This window comes from Schistocerca cancellata, chromosome 1, assembly GCF_023864275.1.
Source record: "Schistocerca cancellata isolate TAMUIC-IGC-003103 chromosome 1, iqSchCanc2.1, whole genome shotgun sequence".
In the NCBI taxonomy this organism is placed as follows: Eukaryota; Metazoa; Arthropoda; class Insecta; order Orthoptera; family Acrididae; genus Schistocerca; species Schistocerca cancellata.
Window position 1 is genome coordinate 1,269,492,625 of NC_064626.1, and position 26,314 is coordinate 1,269,518,938.

General features: G+C 40.8%; 1 protein-coding gene across 1 annotated transcript in view; it reads right to left on the reverse strand.

Annotated features, from left to right (window-relative positions):
- Nucleotides 1–26,066, reverse strand: part of LOC126094975 (alpha-(1,3)-fucosyltransferase 10-like) — a 50,036-nt gene extending 23,970 nt beyond the window's left edge. Inside the window, exons 1-4 of the mRNA XM_049909633.1 lie at nt 25,642–26,066; nt 25,485–25,563; nt 19,968–20,095; nt 16,546–16,768 (exon numbers count right to left, since the gene is read on the reverse strand). Coding sequence (XP_049765590.1) covers nt 16,546–16,768; nt 19,968–20,095; nt 25,485–25,563; nt 25,642–25,725 — 514 coding nt within the window. The 5' untranslated portion in view covers nt 25,726–26,066. The remainder of the gene's footprint in view (nt 1–16,545; nt 16,769–19,967; nt 20,096–25,484; nt 25,564–25,641) is intronic.
- Between the last annotated feature and the right edge of the window lie 248 nt (nt 26,067–26,314).

Here is a 26,314-nt window from a genome sequence, read left to right on the forward strand (position 1 = left end):
ATCTTTCTTCCCTTTGCCACTCTCTTCTCCTCATCTCTTTTGTGTTCACCCTGCCTGCTCTGCCTAGAACAAGCATACTGCTAGGAGAATGAATCAACATTATTTATTAACGAATAAGTATCTGCTTACACTAGTTTTAAACCAACATTATAAATCCAACAGGATGCTACTATTTTGTAAACAAAACGCATTTATATCACAATTCTGCTTATATTAAGCAACATTAAGGTTTCTTTCCAATATACTACTCATTTTTCTTCACTACTACATACATTCTGTCATATTTTAGCCATTGGCATTTAGTCCACAACATGCCAATAATATCAGGAAACTTGATCTGAACTTCGTTTCCTTTTGGCTAATACCTTAAACTTTCAAAACTGATATTTGTAGATTTGTCTACGTAAATCTGAATTAGTCTGTAATGTGCATGTTATGTGTTGCACATTTTTTCAATTCCTTGGTTTTATTGCTTGCCAACAGCTTTGCTGCAGTGGCAACACTGTTTTCCGTCTGATCACCAAAGTTAACAGCTGTTGGGCTCTGCTAGCCAGGAGAGCCATGTGCTGACCAAATGCCCCTCCATATCCACATCCAGTGACACCTATCAGCTGAGGATGACACGGCGGTTAGTCGGTAACGTTGGGCCTTATGAGACCTGTTTGGATGGAGTTAATACTTTCATTGTTTAATGCTACCATCCTTACCATAGGATTGTATTTTTATGGAAGCTCACTTTCTGTACTGGTTTTGTGCTTTAGGAAACATTCTGTGTGTTGTTGAACCTAATTGCCTTACTTACCACGTACCAAGATTCCTTTCTTCAGTTTTTTATTAGCATGGCGGTATTGATCTCCAACAGTATTCATTTATGTTCATATTTTTTATCTGTTTAGAGTCAGAACTGCAATTTTGGTATTAAAGTTTGTCTTTTGGGTGTCAGAGGTGGTCATTAATGACAGCTGCTGAAACAGTCATCACTTGCTAAAATGACTTCTACTGAACTGTTGTGTGTACTGCAGCACAAGTAGGTGCAGGTGCAAGTAAATCTTCATTTCCTTTGGCCACGATCAGACTGTAATATGTTTGCTTTCCAAGAAGTACACTACGTATCCTTGTGAGAAACATGGCGAAACTACTCCACATGGTATGTGATTGTTTTGCTTGTTCTGTTTGTTTTAGGGTGCAAAAACAACTAATATCATACACATCCATGTCAGAACCATAGAACATGAAGATGAAAAAAAGGAGTTGAAAATGACTACATGTTAAGCCCAATCGACGGAAGGAAAAAGTTGAAAACTGGGACTTTGTGAAAGGTCCATAAAACACACCACAGAGATATGGAGGTCCAGAACTAAAGATTAAATGTCCTTTGCCATTGTGCTAAGACAGATAAAAAGCAAACCCGGTCAACAGCCTGAGAGTCATTCGCTAAAACAGCCGATAACTCAGATGACAAACATAAATGAGAACATAAGTTGTTAAAAAAAGGGCAATCCGTCAGAAAATGGCAAACAGTCAAAGGTTGAAGGAAGTAAGCACAAAGTGGTGGGGGAGTACAACTTACAAATGGTGATGGCTAAAAAGACAGTGCCCGATATGCAACCTAGCTAAAACAGTCTCTTCAAAGTGAGAGAGTCGAGAGGAGGTCATCCAAGCTACTGGGAGAGGTTTATTTCCCTGGAGCTTGTTCCATGAAGGGAGGACCAGTGGTGAAGCCAAAGTGACACCACCTGTTGACAAACGGCAACACAGAGATCACTGAAGAGAAAGGAAGAACTAGCAGGCCGAGGAACAAGCACTGCGGCCTTGGCAGCAGTGCCAGCAGCCTTGTTTCCTGTCAGACCAATGTGACCAGAGCCCCACAAAAACATCACAGTGGCTCCATCAAGAGTGAGCAAATGACAACTTTCCTGGGCCCGTTGCACTAAGGGATGGACAGTGTACAGCATGGGCATCGAGAGAGTCGGAGCAGATGACAATTGAAAAGCCTGTTTCGCCGGATGTACTGCATGGCCTGATAAAGGGGGAAGAGCTCCACTGTAAATACTGAGCAGTGTCCCAAAAGCCGATACAACAAAAACATCAGTGCCAGTGCCATCAGTGTACACAAAGGTACTATCATGAATTTCTGTGCAGAGGTCAAGAATCTTATGGCGACAGAGCGAGGTTGGAGTTGGGTCCTTAGGAAATGAATGAAGTCCAAGGTGAACATCGGCCGCTGCATAAAGCCAAGGTGGTAAAGGATTCACAGCCATTGGGAAAGCGGCAGGTAGCATGAAGTTAAGCTGTTGGAGCAATAGGAGAAAGCAAACTCCAGGAGGTAACAGAGAAGAGGGACACGCCCATACTGGCTAAAGAGGCATACGAAGGGGGGCCACACATGAGAAGCAAATGGCATGCATATCTGCTGAGGAGAAAATCATGGCGGTATGACAGTGGTAGTTAAGCAGCTTCTGCGTAAAGACTCTCAACCAGGCTAGCGTAAAAGGTGCCAGGGGCATAACAGAAGCCACAACGGTGAATAATATCAAGACGGGGTAAGAGGGATGGACGTGCAGATGCATAAACGAGCACCCATAGTCTAGTTTCACACTGATAAGGGACCAGTACAAATGGAGGAGGGTAGTCTGATCCACTCTCCAGGATCTGAGGACACACATGACATTGAGGTATCGCTTACAGCGGGCGGCCAGGTGAGACACAAGGGAGGACCAAAAATAATTTCCTATTGAGCATGGGCCCTAGGAATTTCATAGTTTCAATGAATGGAAGAGCAAGAGGCCTAAGATGTAAAGACAGCAGAAGAAGCCAATTCCGCCAGCAGAAATTCAAACAAACGGTTTTGTCAGTGGAAAAGAGAAAGCCATTGTCGATGCTCCATGTGTAACACAAATTTTGGCGAGCATTCACTTTGAACATCTACATCGATAAAGGTTATTGAATAGTTTCGTTATCTAGGGATAATAGGATCCGCACAACAGACTCTAAACAGCTCTGATAGTACAATAACTGACATGGGTAATCATTTGTCTGGAATTTTACACTTTATCATTTTCAGAATATAGTGAAAATTGTTAGAGTAAACTGCATTTTCTATGAATCCCAGAAATCATCCTAAACCCTCAGAGTAACGAACTTCAATAATCAATAACTTTTATTCTCCATCAGAGTGGGCACAGTGAACTCTAATTACAGGCATCACGTTTTTGCTAATCACTTTCTGGTTGCCAACATTGTAGTTAGAGCGCCTGTGTTGAGAACGGCAATATAAACAAAATAATAACTAAATTTTCCACCCGTCACTCCACAGACTGCAGAACAGCGTGCTCGAAATCCACATTACAAGACTCGAGCCACCGTGCCAGCCAGGCATGGATCATACATTCCCCAACCTTGCAAAAACAGCTGGTGAGAGAAATGGAGCGATAACTAGAAGGAAGGTGTTTGTCCTTACTGGGCTTATGTATGACAGTGGCTTCCTGCAGGCATCTGGAAAACATGCCCTCTGCCCAGATGTGATTGTACATATGAAGGAGAAAGTGCTTGCCCACAAGAAAAAGGTTCTGCAACATCTGAATGTGAACATCGTCTGGCCCTGTGGTGGAGTATCAGGATGAAGTGAGAGCATAATCTAACTGCCTCTTAGTACAGGCAGCATTGTAGCACTTATGATTCTGAGAAGAGAAAGGTAACACCCAAGCTGCCTCCACTGGTTTCTAACGGAGGAAGGCAGGGTGACAGTGGGTGGAGATAGCAGGAGATAGCAATGGGGTCCACTATGACATCATCTGCTACTGTCAGGATGGAAATTGAGGGATGGACCTCGGTCGTAGAGAGCTGTTGGAGGTTGACCCACACAAAAGAAGAGTGACTGGAACTGTTAAAAGAACTAGTAAGTGAAATCCAGCTATCTTTTATGCTACCACAAAGAATACGACAACACTGTGTGTGCAACTGTTTATAACAAATGCAGTCTGCTATCACAGGATGATGGTTAAAAACATGGAGAGCATGTCTTCGCATGCAAATTGTATTGCAGCATGCTTCAGTCCACCAAGGGACCCCGCCAGGAAGGAGTAAAACCTTCCATCAGCCTTAGAAAGCTGTCATTTGTGTAAACTTGGGTGAGGTAGAAGTCAGCAAATGGATAGCTACACATTAAATGGTCGCTCAAGAATGAGTCAGAGAGAATGGACCACTCAAGACAATGGGCAAGCTGGGCAGTGCAGAAGGAGAGGTCCAATTGAGAATAGGTGTGCATGGAATCTGTAACGAATGTGCCGCTCCTGTGTTAAGGCAGACAAAGTTAAGTTGATGGAGAAGATCAGGCAAGAGGGCACCTCTCTGACAGATTCCGGGAGAGCCCCAAAGGGGATGGCACACATTGAACTCACCTAGTAGCAGAAAGGGTTGTGGGAGTTGCCCAATAATCTGGAGGAAGTCCATCCTGGTGACACTGAATGATGGAGGGATGTAACTGGTACAAAGGAAGAAGGTGATGTGAGGAAGGAAAATGCAGAATGCAACATCTTGAAGCTGGGTAGTGAGGGAGATGGTCCGACTATGAACGTCATCCCAGATGAGCAGCATGACTCCCCATGATATGGAATGCCATCCTCAAGGGAAAGGTCAAAGTGGACTGTGAAGAAATGTGAGAGCTCAGAGGGGGTGTGAAGATGCAATTTTGTTTCCTGGAGGCAGATAACAAGAGGACGCTGCGAGTTCAAGAGCAGCTGTTAAGTCCTCTTTGTTGGATCTAAGGCCACAAACTTTCCATTGGAAGAGAATCATGACAAGGAAAGGGGAGGAGGGAAAAATGTAGGGGTGTCACCTCAGCAGCTGCCGACTGCTAGCCTTTGAAGACTCACTGGCACACGGTGCAGAGGCTGGAGGATCCTGCTCAGTGAGATCTACAGAGGCATTGGTATTCTCCCTCTGTCAGTCTGCGGTGTCCAGGGCAGAAAAACATTTGGCGGTGTGCACCAGGGACATGGAAATCAACTAGGTGAGGGTATCACATGGCAACACTGTCAAAGAGGATCTCCAAGTCAGCAAAGGAGAGGACTGTTTGACTTTGTTTAATTTCTTGGAGCCTCTCTGAGAGGTACAGGAAGACTCATATGTGTGTTGGCTGGAGGGACATAAGAAGTCTTTGCAGTAGTATTCCTTCTGTCCTTACCAACCTGCCTGTTGTGTGGCAGGTGACTTCATGCCATGAGGCGAAATTCTAGTAGTTTGTTGCACAGCTGGAGGGGGAGACAGGGATGCTACTGTGACAATGGGTGACTTTAGAACTGCGGTGCTGAATTTGAGGTTGCATGTCTGTGTGGCCAGTCCTTCATGGAGTGAGGTGTAGCAAGAACAGTACTGTAAGTGGATGGTGGAACACAGCCAACAACTTGCGAGCGACCAGTAAGGCACCTTCCTTCGCCCAGTTCTTCTGGACGGCCTGCTCATCGAGATACACAGGACAGTCTTGGGAGGAGGCTGTATGGTCGCCATTGCAATTGATACAGCAGGGAGAAGAAGGCAGACAATTGCCCTTATGAGTATCCCTACCACAGGTTACACATTTGGCTGCGTGTCAACAGGACATTCAAGTGTGATTGTAAAGATGACACCGGTAGCAGCACATCGGGTTTGGAACGTACAGTCAGACTGTGATAACTTCATAGCCTGCTTTGCTCTTTGACAGAAGTACCACTCTATCGAAAGTGAGAAAAGGAGTGCATGTGGGCACTACGGACACATCTACCTATTTCATCACCTGATGGGCTGCAATGACACCCTGATCAGAGAGGTAAGTTTGGATTTCTGCCTCGGTCAGACCATTGAGCAGCCTAGTGTGAGTCACACCACGGCAAGAATTCAGTGTTCAATGGGCCTCAACACAAACAGGATAGCTATGGAGGAGCAAAGCAGTAAGTAGTAGTTGTGCTTGAGAATCAGAAGCAGGCTCTAAAAGCAAACTGCCACTGCTTAAACGATAGCAGGATTTCACAGAGCCGGGAACTCGGCAACTGCATCCACTCCTTTCTGAATAATAAATGGATTTACTGTAGCAAAGGACTGACCTCTTTCATTACATGAAATCATGAGAAACCTTGGTGCAGTTGGGAAGATCTTCGAATTGTGAGATTCATTGTGTTTATGTTTAGTAAGTGTTGACTGTGAAGAAGACGACTGGCTCATTGCAAGAAAATCCCCATGATCGCCAGCGTGTCTGATGACACACTCTTTCCAACTAGGGCCCCCCCTCCCCCTCAGAGGGGACACACACACCTTAGGTGATTGTTCGCACCTCAGGTCACACCTCCTGAACACCTGACACAGGGACAAATTGGCAATTTGGGAAGGTAGCAGCTCAGGAAATCACCCCTCCCCAGGCATGGCCTGTACCAGGGGGTACGTGCAAACCCTATCAGTTGACCTGGTGCTGGGAATTACATATTACCCAAGCTCATGTTACATGTCATACACATGAGCCAGCCTTTAGGAGCACACAGGGAGGAAGAAGAAGAAGAGGAACCTCAAACGCCAAAGTGGAGTAAGAATAGGATAAGGGGAATAAAGAAAGAAAAAAGGAACGAAAAAATGTTGAGAGACTGTTCTGATGTTGGGTACTGAAAATGCAGAAAACATTCCTAAAAACATTCCAGACATGTTCCCCAAAGGAGGGCAAACAATAGCAAGAGCACTGTAGATGGTGTATACGACTAATACCCCATAGTGATTTGACCCTCCACCACTGAGTTGTCATGGCAGTAAAAGGGTATCGGTAGCACAAAATCAGAAGTGAGGTGAGTTAAAGTTGAGACATAACAAAAAGGAGCTACCTTGTTCTGATATGCCCATGACTACACCATGAACAAAGTTGCTCAGTATGTTGGTATATTAACACAGCCTATCAAATCTAGAAGCTATGGACACCATTCGCAACAACATAACACAGTGCAAGAACAGTGGTCGTAAAAAGATCCGTAGGTGAGTGTCATGCCTTGCCAATGGCAACTGATTTCAAACCCAACAGCAATTGCTGCAGTCAGTAAACTTCATTAAATATCCGTCTCAATCAGTTTCCGAGCAAACACTGAGGAGTGGACTGGAGTCAATGATTATTTTGAGTCGAGGACTTCACAAAAAGCCACTGCTCACAGCGACACAAAGTTGCAAATCTTTAATGGGGCAAACAATACAGAAACTGGGCAGTAGCTGACTGGAGGTGTGTAGTGTGGTCCCACAAGTCATAATTTTGCTTCTTTTCAAATGCTGCAAGGCATCAAGTGCACTGACAACCCAAGACAATGTGGAGAGTTAAGATGAGGCTGGAGGTGGTTCTGTGATTTTTTATTGTGGCATGCCTAGGGCCAACTCATTCAGGTTCCTATGAACATGAACAAGGATTTGAACATTCTCAGTCACCATGATGAGTAAGCTGTTTGTTTATTTTTCTGTCAGGTTCTATGGGACCATGGTAATGGAATGAGTCACAACGCAGTTTACAGAATGCTGACTAGAAATTCTCTAAACAAAAGAAATGAGAGAGGGTACATGAATAAATAACACATTACAGAGAAAAGTTTTCAACTGCTGTGAGGAACTTCTGTACAGAGGAGGAGTGTGCCACAAGGACGCATTTCAACCTGGATATGAATAAATAGGGTTTATCACTCAATTTTTTTTCAGATCATCTGGAAGCCTACTTCAAATTAAACCTGCTGTATAGTGTAGACCTTTCTATACAATGCTTATGGAAATATTACACACGTGCATGTGGAGGACAGTCCTGTCTTCCACAATGATAACAGCATATTCACAGGGCTGTGTGCATACGTTCCTTGCTTGACAAAAACTGTGGCACCTTACTGTACCTAAAATGTCCACTAAAACACCCAATCTTAATCCCACAGAAAATGTCCAGGAATATTTGGAACAGCAGATGAAACATAGTAATTGACATCCCTGCAATTTGGTAATTCTTGTGGGATCTGATCATCAATGAGTGACTTCAGCTGAATACAGCATAAAGGAAGAAACTTATGAACTCTCTTCTTCACTGAATTGTGAACTGAGGACATTATCAAAGTCAGAGCTGGTGTTAAATGGTATTGGTGTGATGTCTTCTGGGGGGGGGGGGGGGGGGGTAATAATCCAGTTCCAGTTACAATGAAGTCAGGCACTGACAAGTGTGAATATTGCTGAGCCATCAGTTTAATGTAAAATATTATCAAAAATTGCGTACAGGACAATGGAAAGACTGGACATCCCTGGACTTGGATAAGATCAGTTTGTGTCCCAGAGAAACACAGGGATATATGAAGCAATAGTGACCCTATGACTAATCTTAAAAAATATATAAATAACTAAATAAATAAATAAATTTTCAACTATGACTGCTGAATACACCCTTAGTAGGTATCTAAACCTTGGGTCAGTGTAACAAATGGTAATTCACAACCAGATGGCTATGTTGAAACAAATAATTGGTTGCTGAATAACAGCCATGTTTAAAACTGTAAAACAAAGAAATGAAAGAAGGAACAAAATTGTGGATTTCAAGAAAAGAATTTGACAATGTTGGCTGGAATAAATTTCTCTAAAATTCTGGGACTGAAAGATTGTCTACAATTTGTAAAAAAAATTAGATTGCAGTCATAAGAGACTAAGGACATAAAAGAGAAGCACCAGATGAGAAAGGAGTGAGACAGTGCTGTAGTGTATCCTTCACATTATTCAGTTCATTCATTGAGGAAGTGAAAAATGGAACCGAAAAGGAACTGGTAAAGGGAGCTAAAGCTCAAGGAGATGAAATAATAGGCATTTTGCTAATGATACTGTAATACTGTCAGAGATGGCAAAGGACTTGGAAGAACAGTTAAATGGAATGGTTAATGTCTTGAAAAGTGGTTAAAGACAAATATCAACAAAATAAAGATGAGGATAATGGAATGTAGACAAATTCAGTTGGGTGATACTGAGAAAATTATGCTAGGAAATGAGACCCTAAATGTAATATGGGCGTTTTTCTACTTGAACAGCAAAAGAACTGACACTGAAGTAAAGATGATAGAAAATGTACAAGGGCAATGACAAGAAAAGTAATTTTGAAGAAGAGAATTATCTTATCATATAAATTAAATTTAAGTGCTCAGAGGACTTTACTAAAAATATTTGTCTCAGATATAAGCTTTGACACAACTAAAACATGCACAATAAACATAAATGTGGTGCCACAAAAGAATGATGAAGACCAGATGTGTAGAGAAGATAAATAACGAACTGATACGGAATGTGCTTCAGAAACATTTGCAGCAACATCAGTATGGTTGCTAAATAATTTTGTGGCCACTCAATACGAGAGAAGGAAAGTTGCTACTCACCATATAGCGGAGACTCTGAGCCATGATAGGCACAATAAAAAAAGATTCACACAATCATAGCTTTTGGCCATTGAGGCCTCTGTCAGCAGTACACACACACACACACACACACACACACACACACACACACACACACACACACACACATCTGCAATTTCAGAGAGCTGAAACCACACTGCGAGCAGCAGCGCCAGTGCATGATGGGACTGGTGACTGGGTGGGGGTATGGAGGAGGCTGGGGCGGGGAGGGGGAGGGATAGTATGGTGGGAGCGGCGGATAGTGAAGTGTTATAGTTTAGACAGAAGGTAGGAGAGAAGGTGCGGAAGGGGGAGGAGGTAAGTAGAGGAAAGGAGAGAAATAAAAAAAAAGAAGTTAAAAGACTGGGTGTGGCAGTGAAATGACAGCTGTGTAGTGCTGGAATGGAAACAGGTAGGGGGCTGGATGGGTGAGGACAGTGAATAATTAAGGTTGAGGCCAGGAGGGTTATGGAAATGTAGGATGTATTGCAGGGAAAGTTCCCACCTGCGCAATTCAGAAAAGCTGGTGTTGGTGGGAAGGATCCACATGGCACAGGCTGTGAAGCAGTCATTGAGATGAGGGGTATCATGTTTGGCAGTGTGTTCAGCTACAGGGTGGTCCACTTGTTTTTTGTCTAAAGTTTGTAGTTGGCCATTCATGCGGGCAGACAGCTTGTTGCTTGTCATGCCTACATAGAATGCTGCACAGTGGTTGCAGCTTAGCTTGTAGATCACATGACTGGTTTCAGAGGTAGCCCTGCCTTTGACTGGACTGGAGTAGGTGGTTGTAGGAGGATGTATGGGACAGGTCTTGCATCTAGGTCTATTACAGGGGTATGAGCCATGAGGTAAGGGATTGGGAGCAGGGGTTGTGTGAGGATGGACGAGTATATTTTGTAGGTTCGGTGGACGGCGGAGTACCACGGTAGGAGGGGTGGGAAGGATAGTGGGCAGGACATTTCTCATTTTAGGACACGCCGAGAGGTAATTGAAACCCTGGCGGAGAACATAATTCAGTTGCTCCAGTCCCGGATGGTACTGAGTTACGAGGGGAATGCTCCTCTGTGGCCGGACAGTGGGACTGTGGGAGGTGGTGGGAGACTGGAAAGATAAAGCACAGGAGATTTGTTTTTGTACAAGGATGGGAGGATAATTACAGTCAGTGAAGGCTTCAGTGAGACGCTCGGTATATTTAGAGAGGGACTGCGCGTCACTGCAGATGCAGCAACCTCGTGTGGCTAGGCTGTACGGAAGGGACTTCTTGGTATGAAACGGGTGGCAGCTGTCAACATGGAGGTATTGGTGGTGGTTAGTAGGTTTGATATGGACGGAGGTACTGATGTAGCCATCTCTCAGGTGGAGGTCAACATCTAGGAAGGTGGCTTGTTGGGTTGAGTAGGACCAGGTGTAGCAAATGGGGGAGAAGTAGTTGAGGTTCTGGAGGAATATGAATACTGTGTCCTCACCTTCAATCCAGATAGCAAAGATGTCATCAATAAATCTGAACCAGGTGAGGGGTTTAGGATTCTCGGTTTTTAGGAAGCATTACTCTACATGGCCCATGAATAGGTTAGCATAGGATGGTGCCATGCGGGTGCCCATAGCTGTACTGCAGATGAGAAGTGGGTGAGGATATAGTTGGTCATAGAGACTAGGAAGGAGGTTGTTGGTTTGGAATCCATAGGGCATCTGGAAAGGTAGTATTCGATAGCAGTAAGGCCATGGGCATTAGGAATATTAGTGTACAGGGAGGTGGCATCAATAGTGACGAGCAGGGCACCATGTGGTAAAGGGAGAGGAACTGTGGAGAGTCGGTTGAGGAAATGGTTGGTATCTTTTATATAGGAGGATAGGTTCCAGGTAATAGGTTGAAGGTGTTGGTCTATGAGAGCAGAAATTTTCTCAGTGGGGGCACAGTAACCGGCCACAATGGGGTGTCCTGGGTGGTTGGGTTTACAGACTTTAGGAAGCATGAAGAAGGTGGGAGTCGGGGAGTGGTAGTGGTAAGTAGAGAGATGTACTCTGGGGAGAGGTACTGGGATGGGCCTAAGGATTTGAGTAGTGACTGGAGATCCTGCTGCATTGCTGGAATGGGATCACTGTGGCAGGTTTGTAGGTAGAAGTATCTGACAGCTGACGAGTCCTTCTACTACGTAATCCTGGCGGTTCAAAACTACTGTGGTGGAGCCTTTGTCTGCAGGTAGGATTATAAGATCAGAATCAGTTTTTAGATGGTGGACAGCAGTTCTTCTCTCCTTCCTATAGTGGAAACACTTTTTCACCACCAACCCAACCAATCAGACTCAACCAAAGACCAACATTGCCTAACTCAGTTCACTCCTCCATCCGACCATGATCCACCTCTACTGGCTCCAAACCACCCCCTGTTAATTTTCCAGAATATATTATCCTCGAACCTTGCCTCACCATCATTCCCCAAATCCCTCAACATCCATACTAACCTTACATCCGCAGAAAGAATCGCAGTCCCACCCCTCCTACCATGGTATTCCACCGTCCACCGAACCGACAAAATATACTCGTCCATCCTTACACAACCCTTGCTCCCAATCCCTTACCTCGTGGCTCATACCCCTGTAATAGACCTAGATGCAAGACCTGTCCCATACATCCTCCTACCACCACCTACTCCAGCCCAGTCACTAATATCACCTATCTCATCAAAGGCAGGGCTACCTCTGAAACCAGTCATGTAATCTACAAGCTAAGCTGCAACCACTGTGCTGCATTCTATGTAGGCATGACAACCAACAAGCTGTCTGTCCGCATGAACGGCCACCGACAAACTATGGATAAAAAATAAATGGACCACCCTGTTGCAGAACACGCTGCCAAACATGATGCCCCTCATCTCAATGACTGCTTCACAGCCTGTGCCATATGGATCTTTCCCACCAACACCAGCTTTTCTGAATTGCGCAGATGGGAACTTTCCCTGCAATACATCCTACGTTCCCATAACCCTCCTGGCCTCAACCTTCATTAGTCACTGTCCTCACCCAATCAGCCCCCTCTCAGTTCCCATTCCAGCACTACACAGCCGTCATTTCACCGTCACACCTAGTCTTTTAATTTCTTTTTTTCATTTCTCTCCTTTCCGCTACCTACACCCTCCCCCCTCCACACCTTCTCTCCTACCCTCCGTCTAAACTGCAACATTTCACTGTCCACCACTCCCACCATACTATCCCTCCCCCTCCCCGCCCCAGCCTCCTCCTCACCCCCACCCAGTCTCCACTCCCATCATGCACTGGTGCTGCTGCTCGCAGTGTAGTTTCAGCTCTCTGAGACTGCAGATGTGTGTGCAAGTTGCACTTGCGTGAGTGTGTGTGTGTGTGCGCATGTGTGTATGTGTGTCTACTGCTGACAAAGGCCTTAATGGCCAAAAGCTTAAATTGTGTGAATCTTTTCTGTGTGCCTATCGTGACTCAGCATTTCCGCTATATTTTATGATCCAGTTACGTGATTAAGAATTCAAAAGGATCTTATTTTGTGAAACAAATTGCACTGAAATTTTATGAACTGTTCGATGGTTATGAAATCAAACAAGGTGTAATGATGAAATTAATCATTGTAAAACATTCAGATACACTGAATATGTTGTCACGACTGAAAATGTACACCAAACAAACTCAAACTCAGATTGCCTGTTTTTCACAAGCAGTTGCCTTAACAATTAGGCTATCTGATCTCAAATACCCTAATGGTTAACATGACTGCTTGTAGAATGTAGGACGTCAAGGTTTGAGTCGTGGCCACACACAAAGTTTCAGTTGTCACAAAATATACATCACACTGCAGATTCAGCATCTCTAAACAGTTTGCATTGATATTATTGTTTTGTACTTCACTAAAAACAGCATATATCAATTTCTGGCTATAATCTCTCACTGACTTACATTCTGCAGATAATGGTAGTAATGAGATAGATAGATAAACTGAGTAGTAATGAGATAGATAGATAAACTGATTAATTTGTTCATTCACTCACTCATGTTCTGTACATTCTATCACAGAAGAGACCCTTCTGGGATTTGGAATGAGTCAAGGTACACATAAACAAAAGCAAACAACTCATAGAAACTAAATCTATACACACTGTTAATAATAAGATTTTCTATACAGACTGGTATACTATCTGTGCATAAGTCAGCTAAATGTATCTTACTAAATTAGGGGTAGTGCCACTAATTTGAAATAGGCTGCTGTTTCCTCTGTTATATTAAATAACTTCTACTTGTCTCATATTGGTATCTTAACATTTATTTTTACACTGATATTTTTCAAAGAAAATAGTCACCTACGCCTTGAACAACAGAGGCCTGTTTATAATACACTGCTCATCACACAGCTTTATCATGAACAGTGCTACTTGTCATGCAGCTCACAGGAGTTTCCAATCCTTGAACTGATAATCATCAGTGATGGGGAACAAATCAAAGAATGCATTAGCGGAGACATCAAAAATAGTAAATAGCTTTTGAGTGTTCTGAAATCGTATAAGTGAGAAAATACATTACAAAAAATTCAGAATTTGGGTAAGTCTCAAGCGTACTAACTTTTTTCAAACAATGGAAAATCCAGGATGGAAGGTAACAATGTTATGAGAAGGAAAGTTGCTACTCACCATATAGCGCAGATTCTGAGTCGCAGATAGGCACAACTGCCTATCTGCGACTCAGCATCTCCGCTATGTGATGAGTAGCAACTTTTCTTTTCATAACATTGTCACTAACTTTTTAGTTACCTATGGGACAGTTTCAGTCATGTGCAATTGTTTTAGTAACACTGTCAAAATTTCTTGCTGATAATAAGAATCTGTTTCAGTTACACTGTAATTTACACAACCACAGTACAAAGCACATAAATAATTTCCATGGAGGCTTCATCTCTTTGTTCTGGGTGGAGATTGTTGTTCCGTATTCTGATTGAAAGTCTTCAACAAACTCCCATCTGACACAAAGCAAAAAACTGAGAATCTTTATAGATTCAAAACAAATTAAAACATATGTCCTCTATAAATTACTATTATCTAGATTCAAAGATTGGTGATCTTTGTTAGCTTTGCTGGGAGTGACACTGTTTGTGTTCAAGGGCCTCTTCTGCTTATAGAACAGAGGAAAGTGTTGTTCTATGATGAAAACCAATGTGGCCGTGCAGATATTAAGCTAGCAATAGGGGAAAAAAAGCAGCTACTTAACAGAATCGAGGAAGCAGCAGCCTTTTTCGAAGTACCAACACTCCTGTTCACTTTACTGTTATGGATTTAGCTTGAGTAAGGACTGGTATTTTAGAAACATTTAATGATTATTCACTCATTAATGAAAGTGGCTGCATAAATATTCAGCACGATCCTAATAACATTTTAAAGTGGTGCAAGGATTGGGAACTTTCTTTAAATGTTCAGAAATGTAAAATTGTGCACTTAGCAAAATGAAAAAACATAGTATCCTATGACTATAATATCAATGAGACACTGCTGGAATCGGCCAACTCATACAAATGCCTGTATGTGGCACTTTGCAGGAATATGAAATGGAATGATCACATAGGCTCACTCATGGATAAAGCAGGTGGTACACTCCAGTTTATTGGTAGAATACTGGAGAAGTGCACTTGTTCAACTGGTTCTAGAATACTGCTCAAGTGTGTGGAACCCATACCAAATAGGACTAACAGGGGATATTGAACACATGCAGAGAAGGGCAGCATGAATGGTCACTGGTTTGTTCAATCCATGGGAGAGTGTTACAGAGATACTGAAGGAGCTGAACTGCAGGATTCTTCACGGCAGATGTAAACTATCACGAGAAAGTCTATTAATTAAGTTTCAGAAACCAGCTTTAAATGACGACTGTAGGAATATACTACAGTCCCGTATGTATCGTTCACATCAAGATAATGAGGATTACTGCATGCATATAGGTATTCAAACAATCATTTTTCCCACAGACGGGAAGAAATCTTAATAATTGGTACAATGGGACGTACCCTCTGCCATGCACCTCACAGTGGTTTGCAGAGTATTCATGTAGATGTATATTAACACATTTTCTCAAAACTGCTTCACTAAGTTAATGTGAAACTTGACTCTTTTAGTGTACCTAAAGTTACTTCTTCATGATGGGATCTACGGAACACAATAAATTAACATGTCATTTCAATAATGCATTTTCTTTATAAATGTGGTAATGAAAAGTCCTTGGTATAATATAAACAATGGAAGGTTTTTATTCCAACTGAAAACGGTCACAGAAGCCTCATTTATGTGCATATATGAAGCTCAACAGTCAGTTCTACATCTACATCTACATCCACACTCTGCTTCACCCAACGGTGTGTGGCGGAAGGTACTTTGAGTACCTCTATCGGTTCTCCCTTCTATTCCAGTCTCGTATTGTTCTTGGAAAGAAGGATTGTCGGTATGCTTCTGTGTGGGCTCTAATTTCTCTGATTTTATCCTCAAGGTCTCTTCGCGAGATATACGTAGGAGGGAGCAATATACTGCTCGACTCTTCGGTGAAGGTATGTTCTCGAAACTTTAACAAAAGCCCGTACCGAGCTACTGAGCGTCTCTCCTGCAGAGTCTTCCACTGGAGTTTATCTATCATCTCCGTAATGCTTTCGCGATTACTAAATGATCTTGTAACGAAGCGTGCTGCTCTCTGTTGGATCTTCTCTATCTCTTCTATCAATCCTATCTGGTACGAATCCCACACTGGTGAGCAGTATTCAAGCAGTGGGCGAACAAGCATACTGTAACCTATTTCCTTTGTTTTCGGATTGCATTTCCTTAGGATTCTTCCAACGAATCTCAGTCTGGCATCTGCTTTACCGACGATCAACTTTATATGATCATTCCATTTTAAATCACTCCTAATGCGTACTCCCAGATAATTTATGGAATTAACTGCTTCCAGTTGCTGACCTGCTATTTTGTAGCTAAATGATAAGGGATCTATCAGTTATTTGGTAAGTTGTTGTCTTCAGTTCTTCCATGATTTATTTGCCTTATAGTCATTCATGTCATTCAGTAACTGTATTCTCTTTACAATCAAAGTTAAAAAATCTAATACTGACATCTATTACAGATATAACAAATTCATACTTTATAACTTACCAGTCAAGACATCCAAATCTTTTAAGTACTGAAAAGTCAAAGGAAAGTGACTGTGCCTGCTAAATGTGGCAGTAATATTAAATAGTGAAAGTGCCTTTGAATGTGAAAAAGCAGGAATATTTTTTGGAGATTCTTCGTGAAATAAAGCCCAACTGTATTTCTCCCAGTTACGTGGTAACGGAAGATCAAACATATCAAAACGGGAACCGTAGAAAACAAATGCCTGGAGAAAAAAAAAAAAAACAACAAAAATAGTAATTATAATTAAAGTAAATAAGAATGAATCCTAGGAATGGCAGGAATAGAAAAAGAATGTTCTAGATGCAAGCTGCTGAAAGAGGTCACTAAGTGAGGACTGACAGACACCGAGTTTAAAAATTTTCAAAAATAGCTTCATTAAGAGAAATGGAAAGATAGGAAACACAGTAAGCTAAGGCAGGAAGTACAGGTCCTGAAGGGAAAGGAAAGGCCCTCCAATCATTGTATTAAGACACACTTCATGCAAGTGAGCATTTGAATGCCTAACATGGCTGTTCTGTGTTATATACAACAACAAATTGATCATTAATAATTTATTAAAATAAAAAATCATTAATCTGGATAACAGGGCAAAGATTTGAACCTCACTCCTCCTAAAAGAGAGACCCATGGCTTGGCCAATGAGTCATCTGACTGTAAAAATGTGCATGGTACATAGCTAATTTATGCAGGTAATGTTTACAGAGAAGGTGTCCTCACATACCAATGAACTCACTTTTTTAAATATATATTATGAGCTTTTGAAGATGTTACATACTTTCTCTGTCATGAAAAACAGAAACCCCAGCCAGTGGCTGTGGTTGCTGTTTGCTTGAGGAGGGCAGTTTCAAGAATGAGCAATATTCTAATATTATCCAGTTTAAGGATTGGAGGTAGCAATAGGGTATTTTTTTATATGCAACATAAACTTCACTGAACTAGAAACTAAGGAGGAACAAATGTAAATATTAACATTACTAAAAGAAAAAATAGGAGTCAAACCTTTCCATCTATTTTTGAACTTTAAGCCAAGACTCTCACCTATATTCATGTTGCATTTATTTGTTTGTTTATTTATTCATTTATTTCAGACATTGTCATAGCTTTCATTCACAGATATATATTGAGATACAAGGCTGTACTAATTAACTTATCAGTAAAAAACAAATGCATATATTACATTAAAATAAATACCATAAATTATCAGTTTTTTTATTAAAAACTGATAACACATTATCCTGTGCAGGGTTGCTAGCCTCCCAGCAGATGCATCTGCAGGTGGCAGATGGGGAATGTCTGCCAAATGTGGTAGGTATGAGGGATAACAAATACCCTAGCTGGACCAAAACTAGCAGTGTTACCTTGAAGTTTTAGATTGGTTCATCAAATGTGATAGGAAAAAACCTTGAGAATAAATTAAACCAGTCCTCCAGATTGGAGGACATAAATAATGAAATTCTAAAAAAAACTTAACAATATGCTTGGAAAAAAGAGACCTTTTGGATGACAGACTGACAATGGAGAAAGGAAACTGACATCTGAATGTTGGAATGTGCAAGATATTTCTGCTAAAGTGAATGTGTTACCCATAGAATTTGACACATTCGAAATGGATGCTTTGGTAGTTACATACACATTTTGAGTCCAATATCCAAAGCTGTACAGGCCAGAGCAGGAGTACCCATTATAATACAAGAAAATATGGAAGAAAATCATCACAAACTTGGAATTTATCAGCAAAAATACTATTCTTGCTGAAGTGAAACTGTTTGCCAGGGAAAATGTGATTACTGGAGTATATGCATTCATGAACAGTACAAATGACCAGGAGAAATATTCTTTGTGGACAACTCTCCGAAAGATCATGGTAAAATTCCAGGAAGGAAGAAACTAATTATTATGGGAGACATGAATGCAAGAGTAGAAATCAGGGACTCATGTACAATAGCAGGAAAATGCAGAGAAGCAGTACTAATCTTGATGGAGAACAACTGATTGAAATTTATGATCTCACCAATACTTAATAAAAAATGAAATTTTCTGGCCGTGGAAAACACTAACGAAAAATAATAATGGTGCTATAAAATTGAAGCATACTGGAAGGATGAAAATAAACATAACAATAACTTCCAAGATGAAAGTATAGGAACTTTATTTGCTACCAGAATGGGGTGGATATTGGATGAATCATTTGAAGGAAGTACCGAAGAAATGTATGAATACATAAGATCAATATTAAAACACAGAGCAGTTTCAGTGCCGGCTGGACATACAGGAAAATAACCACAATCAGAAAGCAATCGGAAAGCAGAACGGTGATCAAAAAGAGATAAAGACAGCAATGACAGAAAAATGGAATGCAGCAGCTGAATGATAAATCATAAAAAACCAGGGTAGTCTCTAAGGAAAACAAGAATTAAGTGGAAGAAATAAGGATAGCAAAGAATGAAACATGGGAAGGAACATGTATCAATATCAATAGTTAGTTACAATTTGGGAGAGCAAAAGAAGTGTTGACATTATTAGAAGGACTGACTAGGGAACCTTCCGATCTCAGAAATTCAGTTCGGGATGAGTCTTTGCAGTTTACTAGTATGCCTCAAGGGTGTCCACTCATAGAAGTCTTAAAGTGTACTATCCAGGGAGGGGGGGAGGGCAGGGGTGGGGGGGAAGTCTCTTAAGTTTTAAACATAACTCATATACACCTCATATAAGGTCATAAATAGTTAGGCAGCAGATAAGTGAAGTAGCCCAGCCAGTAGTGTGCTGGATTGCCATGCAGCTGTTGTCTGTTGAGTCCTACCTACCTGCCGATGCGGTTTCATTTCGTTTTAACCGTTTTAAAATTATAACAACTGTTAAATAAAGTTAGTGACCTAAAGTATTATCAATTAAATCATAACTCAATAATACACATAAATTACGAATACAGTGAACAGCTAACATTTATTGTAGAAACAGAACAAAAAATAAAAGAATCTCATCTACTGATGTCTCAGTTTATTATTTATTACTGATAATGAGTAAACCTGTGTGTTTTTATAAGGCAGGGACAACTTACAGCATATTCTATTATGCAAACAAGTGTGAGCACAATTACAATATAGTGTACTACAACATAGGATAGCATGTTTATTGTGAGACACAAACCTGACAGAAAGAAACGATGCAACTTTTATTACGCTGAAAATTATGTGAGACAGAAAGAAACTAACTTTGTATACACAAGTTCAACAGTACTTATGAATGTGCTCATAACTTTTGACAAAAATTCTTATATACTCAGTATGAATATGCTATGAACAAATGCAAAGACAGTACATACATAAAACTACTACACGGAGCATGAAGAAACTTCAAGGATGACAAACCCAATAAATGAGTCAAAACAAAACAACATATACCTTTGTTAATGGATGGTTCTGAAACCTCCTGTCTTGCGTGAAGAAGCATCGTTTGTTTCCACACTGTTTAACAGATCCTAAGTCTCCGGTGAATGGTGTCCACCAGAGTACAATTGGATCTTTAACATCTGAAATTAATATTTGCGCTTCTCAGTTATAGACAGTATGAATACACTATACTGTGGGGTCAACTTAGAATTAGGTAAGAAAAACAAAAGCATTAAAAAGGACACTTAACAGAAATAAATCTGACTTAATGTTCATTCGTTAATGTATTACAGTGATGAATCTGGAAAAAAAAAAGTAATAGCATACAGAAGCTTTCTTTTCCCTTTCACGTAATATCTGTTGTGAATGCAGTAGCTTACGGATGTTACGCGATCCAATTTTCAAAATCTCACTATCACCCTGGGAGGTCTGAGTGACCTGCCCTCACTCCCTCCCTTCCCCACCTCACCTCCTCCCTTTCACGCTTCCACAATGTCTCCCTCTTTCCACCCTGAGAAACAAACTTAACACTTCCAAATAGTAGGAACAGATTTTTCACTTTTCAATATGTCTAATCAGTACTAAGAATTTGCTTCCTTGAGGTAAATAGCAGCCACCCATTCCACCTCTTCAGTGTAATTTTATAGCTTGTTCATTCACTTACATATCATGTTCTGTAAGCCTATCATGAAAAAGAGCCTTCAAGAATGTGGAACAAGTCAAGTTATACATTAAGAGCCAGACACAGTCACTTTAGGCTACTTCTGTAAAGATACTAACAATCTATTACTACAACAAGTGCTAATCTGCTCAGACAGACAATTACATGACTTTTTTACAAAAAGTAGCTTCTTTTGAAAAAATCCATTGCTCTCTATTTTACACTGATCAGCTGCTGTTCTTTTATCTAATACTTAATATTAAGCATATACCTAAGTGTCCTAATTTATCATAATGTTATGTTGCTTTTATGACCATTACACTCCTGAGGCCAGATATTCTGACAAATTATGGATGAACTGGTTAATAAGGCATTCTTATTTGTAAGTCTAAAGATTTTGGGATTTGCAGTTTCCTCACTTAACACTTTCTGCTTTTCTTGTTCCAGTCACGAGCGATTTTCAGGAAGAAAGATTGCTGGTAAGTCTCTAAGTGAGCTCTGATCTCTCTAACTTTACCTTTATGATATTCCCACGAGATACACACAATAAGAATCAATACACTTTTTGACGTTTCCACAAATTTATGCTATTGGGACTTTAGCGTAAAGCAAAATGTGATGCAGCACAACTCTCTTGCAGCACTTCCCACTTTCACTGGCCGAGCATTTTGTGGCGCTGTTGCACTTACTAAATTAACCTGTAACAAATAGTGCTGTTTTTCTTTGCATTTTCTCTATTTCCTCTATTATTCCTATGCTACTTGCCGATGATGGAAAAGGAGGCAAGACAGATGATCAGCGTAGGTTATGGGAAATGTTATGGGAAGAATGTAGAAACAATAAACTTGTGTACCCCTTTGCACAAGAAGAAATTAGGCAAATAATTTTAAGATTGAAAAAGAAAAATCTCCAGGACCTGACAGGATTCCTGCGTAAGTAGACAAACCTTATATTATCAATTAGATAGTTACTCTCTTGCAAGGAAGGGTCCCTGCTTCTTGGAAATACACTGAAGTGGTAATAATTAGTAAAAGGCAAGAAAAGGATCAACATACACCCAAATCCTACAGACCAGTTGTCTTTTGAACGTTCTCAGCAAGGTATGAAAAACTATTGCGCAAATAACAAGATCAAAGACTGTTACACAGAGTGAGCCCTCGCCAGTATGGGTTTAGAGAAGGCAAGCCAACTGAAGACACAATTAATAAGGTGATCTCGCTAGCGATAGATATTCATTCTACGTACGCTCCAGCAATGGTGACTGATATTGCTGACACTTTCGATAACCTATGGTGGCTGTATTTCTTTGGTCACCTTAGGGATTTGGAGTGACCATAAGCACTGTATAACTTCCTCAAAGATTATGCCACACACTACATGCTGCTTTAACATGCCCAGGAAAGAAAATAATGAAGACAATAATGAAATGTTGTCTGCAGGGGTCAGGGTGTGGTCTGAAGTTTTGGGATGCAGCACGGGGGCCCATACTACAGAAGTTATATGAAGTGGAAACATATGGGGACTGGTGGCATTTGCAGATGACGTGCTGTTCATTGGAAGTGGTGACCCCAGAAGAATTACAGAAGACAAATGTAATGCGGCCCTCCACAACCTTGAGGGCTGATGTCTAAGTGTTAACTTTTCACTAGCACCTCACAAAACCACATACCTCCTGCTGAATGGAAACCTAAAAAGAAACCCTAACATAAAATTAAATGATTTAACAATTAGGAGGTTGGTTGGTTGGTTTGGGGAAGGAGACCAGACAGCGAGGTCATCGGTCTCATCAGATTAGGGAAGGACGGGGAGGGAAGTCGGCCGTGCCCTTTGGAAGGAACCATCCCGGCATTTGCCTGGAGCGATTTAGGGAAATCACGGAAAACCTAAATCAGGATGGCCCGACGCGGGATTGAACCGTCGTCCTACCGAATGCGAGTCCAGTGTCTAACCACTGCGCCACCTCGCTCGGTCAATTAGGAGGAACGCAGGGTATTTCTCGACAAAAATTGTAACTTTGCACATCATGTACAGGAAGCAGATAGGAAAGGTACAAATCTGATGAATAAAATTATAACCATTGCAAATAGGCAATTTCCACTTCCCCTGAAGACAACCATACCATTCCCCTGAAGACAATCATACCACCAATATATATTAGCAACCGTCTTAGGATATGGTGCAAGCATTTTGGCTCACAGACTGCAGTTAGAGAAGCCAGCCTCAGTAGTGAGAGTAGCTGATTTGTTAGTAATTCTAGGAACATGACCACTGGACTTGGAAATCAGGAAAAGGGGAGCCTTCTACTGGTTAAAGAAAGGTAATCAAATGGAGGTATAAAGAGTGCTTGGAACTGAGGTCAATTTGAAAAAGGCAATAAAAGATTGCATATTACAACTGTGGCAAAATGAATGGAGCACTTCAGGCACAGGCAGGAGAACATATGAATTTTTCCCCAACATTAGGGAGAGATTCGAAATGAGATTTCTTAGCCCTTTGGGTGGGTTAATACATTACCTGATAGACCACAGCTCTTCTGCCACATATCTGTACAAAACCAGAAGACAGATGAATTATAGCTGCGCCTGGAGTAGTATGGTCACACCAGAACACACATTGTGGGACCGCACACTATGAAGATGCAGTGGGTAACGGATGTCAGATATTAAGGATATTCGATTCCAAAGCAGCACTAAGGAGTTAGTCGACCTGGTGCATCTTTGACGACACTGCAACCGCAATATCCAGGAAGACCAACCAAGATTTCACAAGGCATCCAACCGCAAGTCATCACACTGCCACCCAGGCTAAACAACATACTCTCCACATGGAGAGAAGATAACCGAGTTTGGCAACCACTGAATGAAACCTTGTCCCAAGAACCTACATTGCGCTGGTGCCAATGATCATGGAAGTGTGGACTTTAAGAAGTAAAAGTGATGGGTGGAACTACTTGCAGTAGTGGAAGTACATTCAGAAAAGTCCATGTTTCTATGGCCTTAATTAGCGTGAAAAGTTTGTGTGTTACAATTTGTGAATAATGTAAAAATCTGATTACAGAAAACAAAAATCTGAACAGGCCCTACAGCAAAGCAGCACACAATAAGCTTGTCATTACTGTGTACGTTATTCTTAAATGATAAAGAAAAAACTTTCTGTTTCTAAATAAATTATTTCCTTATGTGACCCTGTATGTAACTGATTCTTGTATAAAACTTAACTTCATACTTACTTCGACAAAGTGAAGTGCGTGAAAAAATACTGAAAGGGAAATAAAAGATTCTGGTATTCACAAAATAAAAAACTAGATACAAACATTTCAACTGAAGTAAATCGTATAAAGAAAAATAAATGTTCTTTTGAGGTAGGAAAGTTAGAAGAAATGTATGCAGTAGGAGCCTACACAGTTCCACTTGCAGAGTAGAATTTATTTAATATAACAACTGATAAAAGTTGTCAAGCATCCAGTTTCAAACGTCTGAATCTGGTCATTGAAATAAATTCTATTGTGCAACAGAGACTGTATAGGGCTACTACAGACATATGGGCTAATGTACACTGGCAACATTCTGTAACAAGAGCTCTTTTATTATATGGGGAAACTGGACATCCCTCCTGAAGGTTTCAGTATACTGTTAGGCATTCTGTTGCAAAGATCTTTAACAAGCCACTACCAAAACTAGGAATTGGAACCCTCAAGAAATTAAAAGAGAACAAAGGCCTCTATCTTATTAGATGCTCCATTCTTACAGCAAACTGTCAACACTGAACTGCAAAAAACAGTAATCAGCCACAATTTTTGATGAATGCTTTATTTCATGGCAACTAACTAAAGGGCCAAAACCATCATCAGACAGCAGTGAGGATTTCTTTTACAAATTCCACATTATTTTGGTTGGTCTTATTACAGAATATCCACAATTTTCTTGTTTAGAAAAGCTTTTACATTATATATACGATCTTTACACTTTATTTACTTGAGATACGGGTTTTCTTTATGCTTTACAATATCCACCAAAAGGTGTGGCCGGTTGCAGTTTTTTCTCCTCAATGATATTTATGAAAACAACCATGGTATTCTTAGCCCATTATAGGTAAGATAATGTAATTGGTAATGATTTTTCTTTGACAATTACCAATACAGTCAACTGATCTAAACATTAAACTAGTCTGTCGAGGAACTTAGTTGTATGTTTAATACACTTAGTGTGTTACGTGTAAATAACACATGGTACCATTCTAAGTAGTCTCTGCTACCCACTTCAGAGTGGTTTGCAGAATATTTATTATGGTGCATGTAGTGCTTTAACAAGTTTAAAAGCCTTTGTCAAAGTGAATTTGCCATTTTGGTTGTGAGGCAGGAAATCCTCTAGTACAGACTTTAAGAATAGCTTACTTAAAAATAATCAATTCTAAGTGAAACTGCCATCAGCTTTCCTCATTATATTGCAAAAGCAACTGTCATCAATACATCCATAATTCATGTTACTCATCTGATAAGGCAGATCATGATGTTAACAGTTATTTTTCCTTGAACTGCAATCAAAATTCATTTTCACAAGATATATTTGAAAACATTTTTCAGTAGTCAGATCTATGTACAGTTGTCTGTCCAATGAAAGAATATAATTAAAGAGATAAACATGTTCTATGTATATGGAAACTTGACTAATTATACAACAGTGTTTAGGCTGTGATCTAAAGACTGTCATGAGGCAAAATCTGTCATCTGGAGGGCGAATGAAAGGAAATACATACAGAACTGCGTTCTATTTCTGCTGCTGACTTTGACTCGAAAGCAATCGGATTTAATTCGAAGGTTGCATGATGTTTAGAAAAGAATATACTATTACTTCATGAACACATCCTACCATGCAGACTGATCCTCGGTACGCTGTTGTCCAATTGAACATATTCTTTCTCAGTGGACTTCCGTACGTCGTGAAAACCCTAGGCAAAAACCACAAGATCACTTTCTGCAAGAAATTACACGCAGAATGCGACATGGAGTTAAGTAGGGTGACGCACCACCAAGAATAACTGTAAAGCTGTTAAAAATATTAGTAGTATACAACAAAGATAGAAAATCACAGCGTATTTTAACCGGATCATCACTAACTACTGGAACGATAAACGCTCCTTATTTTCATTTACTGCCCATTGCTTAACAAATGTCTTCTGTCAGCTCCAGGGCGCGTCTACATTAAACTGGCCTGACGTACAATCTTCTCTGAGTAACCCATTAGAAGTTATCAACAGGATATGACAATTCATATCCACGTTTGCTTCGAACTTCTGCTTCCTTAAGGACTCGTAACTGAGTTTACGACGTTGTAAAACAACGCCCTCTTAAAAAGAGTCTAGTTCGCTGTCGCAAGCCTCTCCTTTAATACGCGTATTGCCACTGCAAACAACGAGAATACAGTAAGGAAGCAACAGAAAGGCAGTTTCTCCCTCACACAACTCTTTAAAAACTTGTCTAATAAAATAAAATGCCCATCCTCATGATCACTTGTTGGCTACCCTGGATAGATCGTCAGACATTTCACTTGTTCACTGCAAAACAAGGACATGTGTCGTCTGCATAGTTTGCGACTTTGCGGTGAACAGTTGGCTTGTACGTTATGATTGGGACGCTTGTTAAAACACATTAGCGTAGCAATGAAAGATACTAAGAAAACATTAAACCAAGCACAAAGAT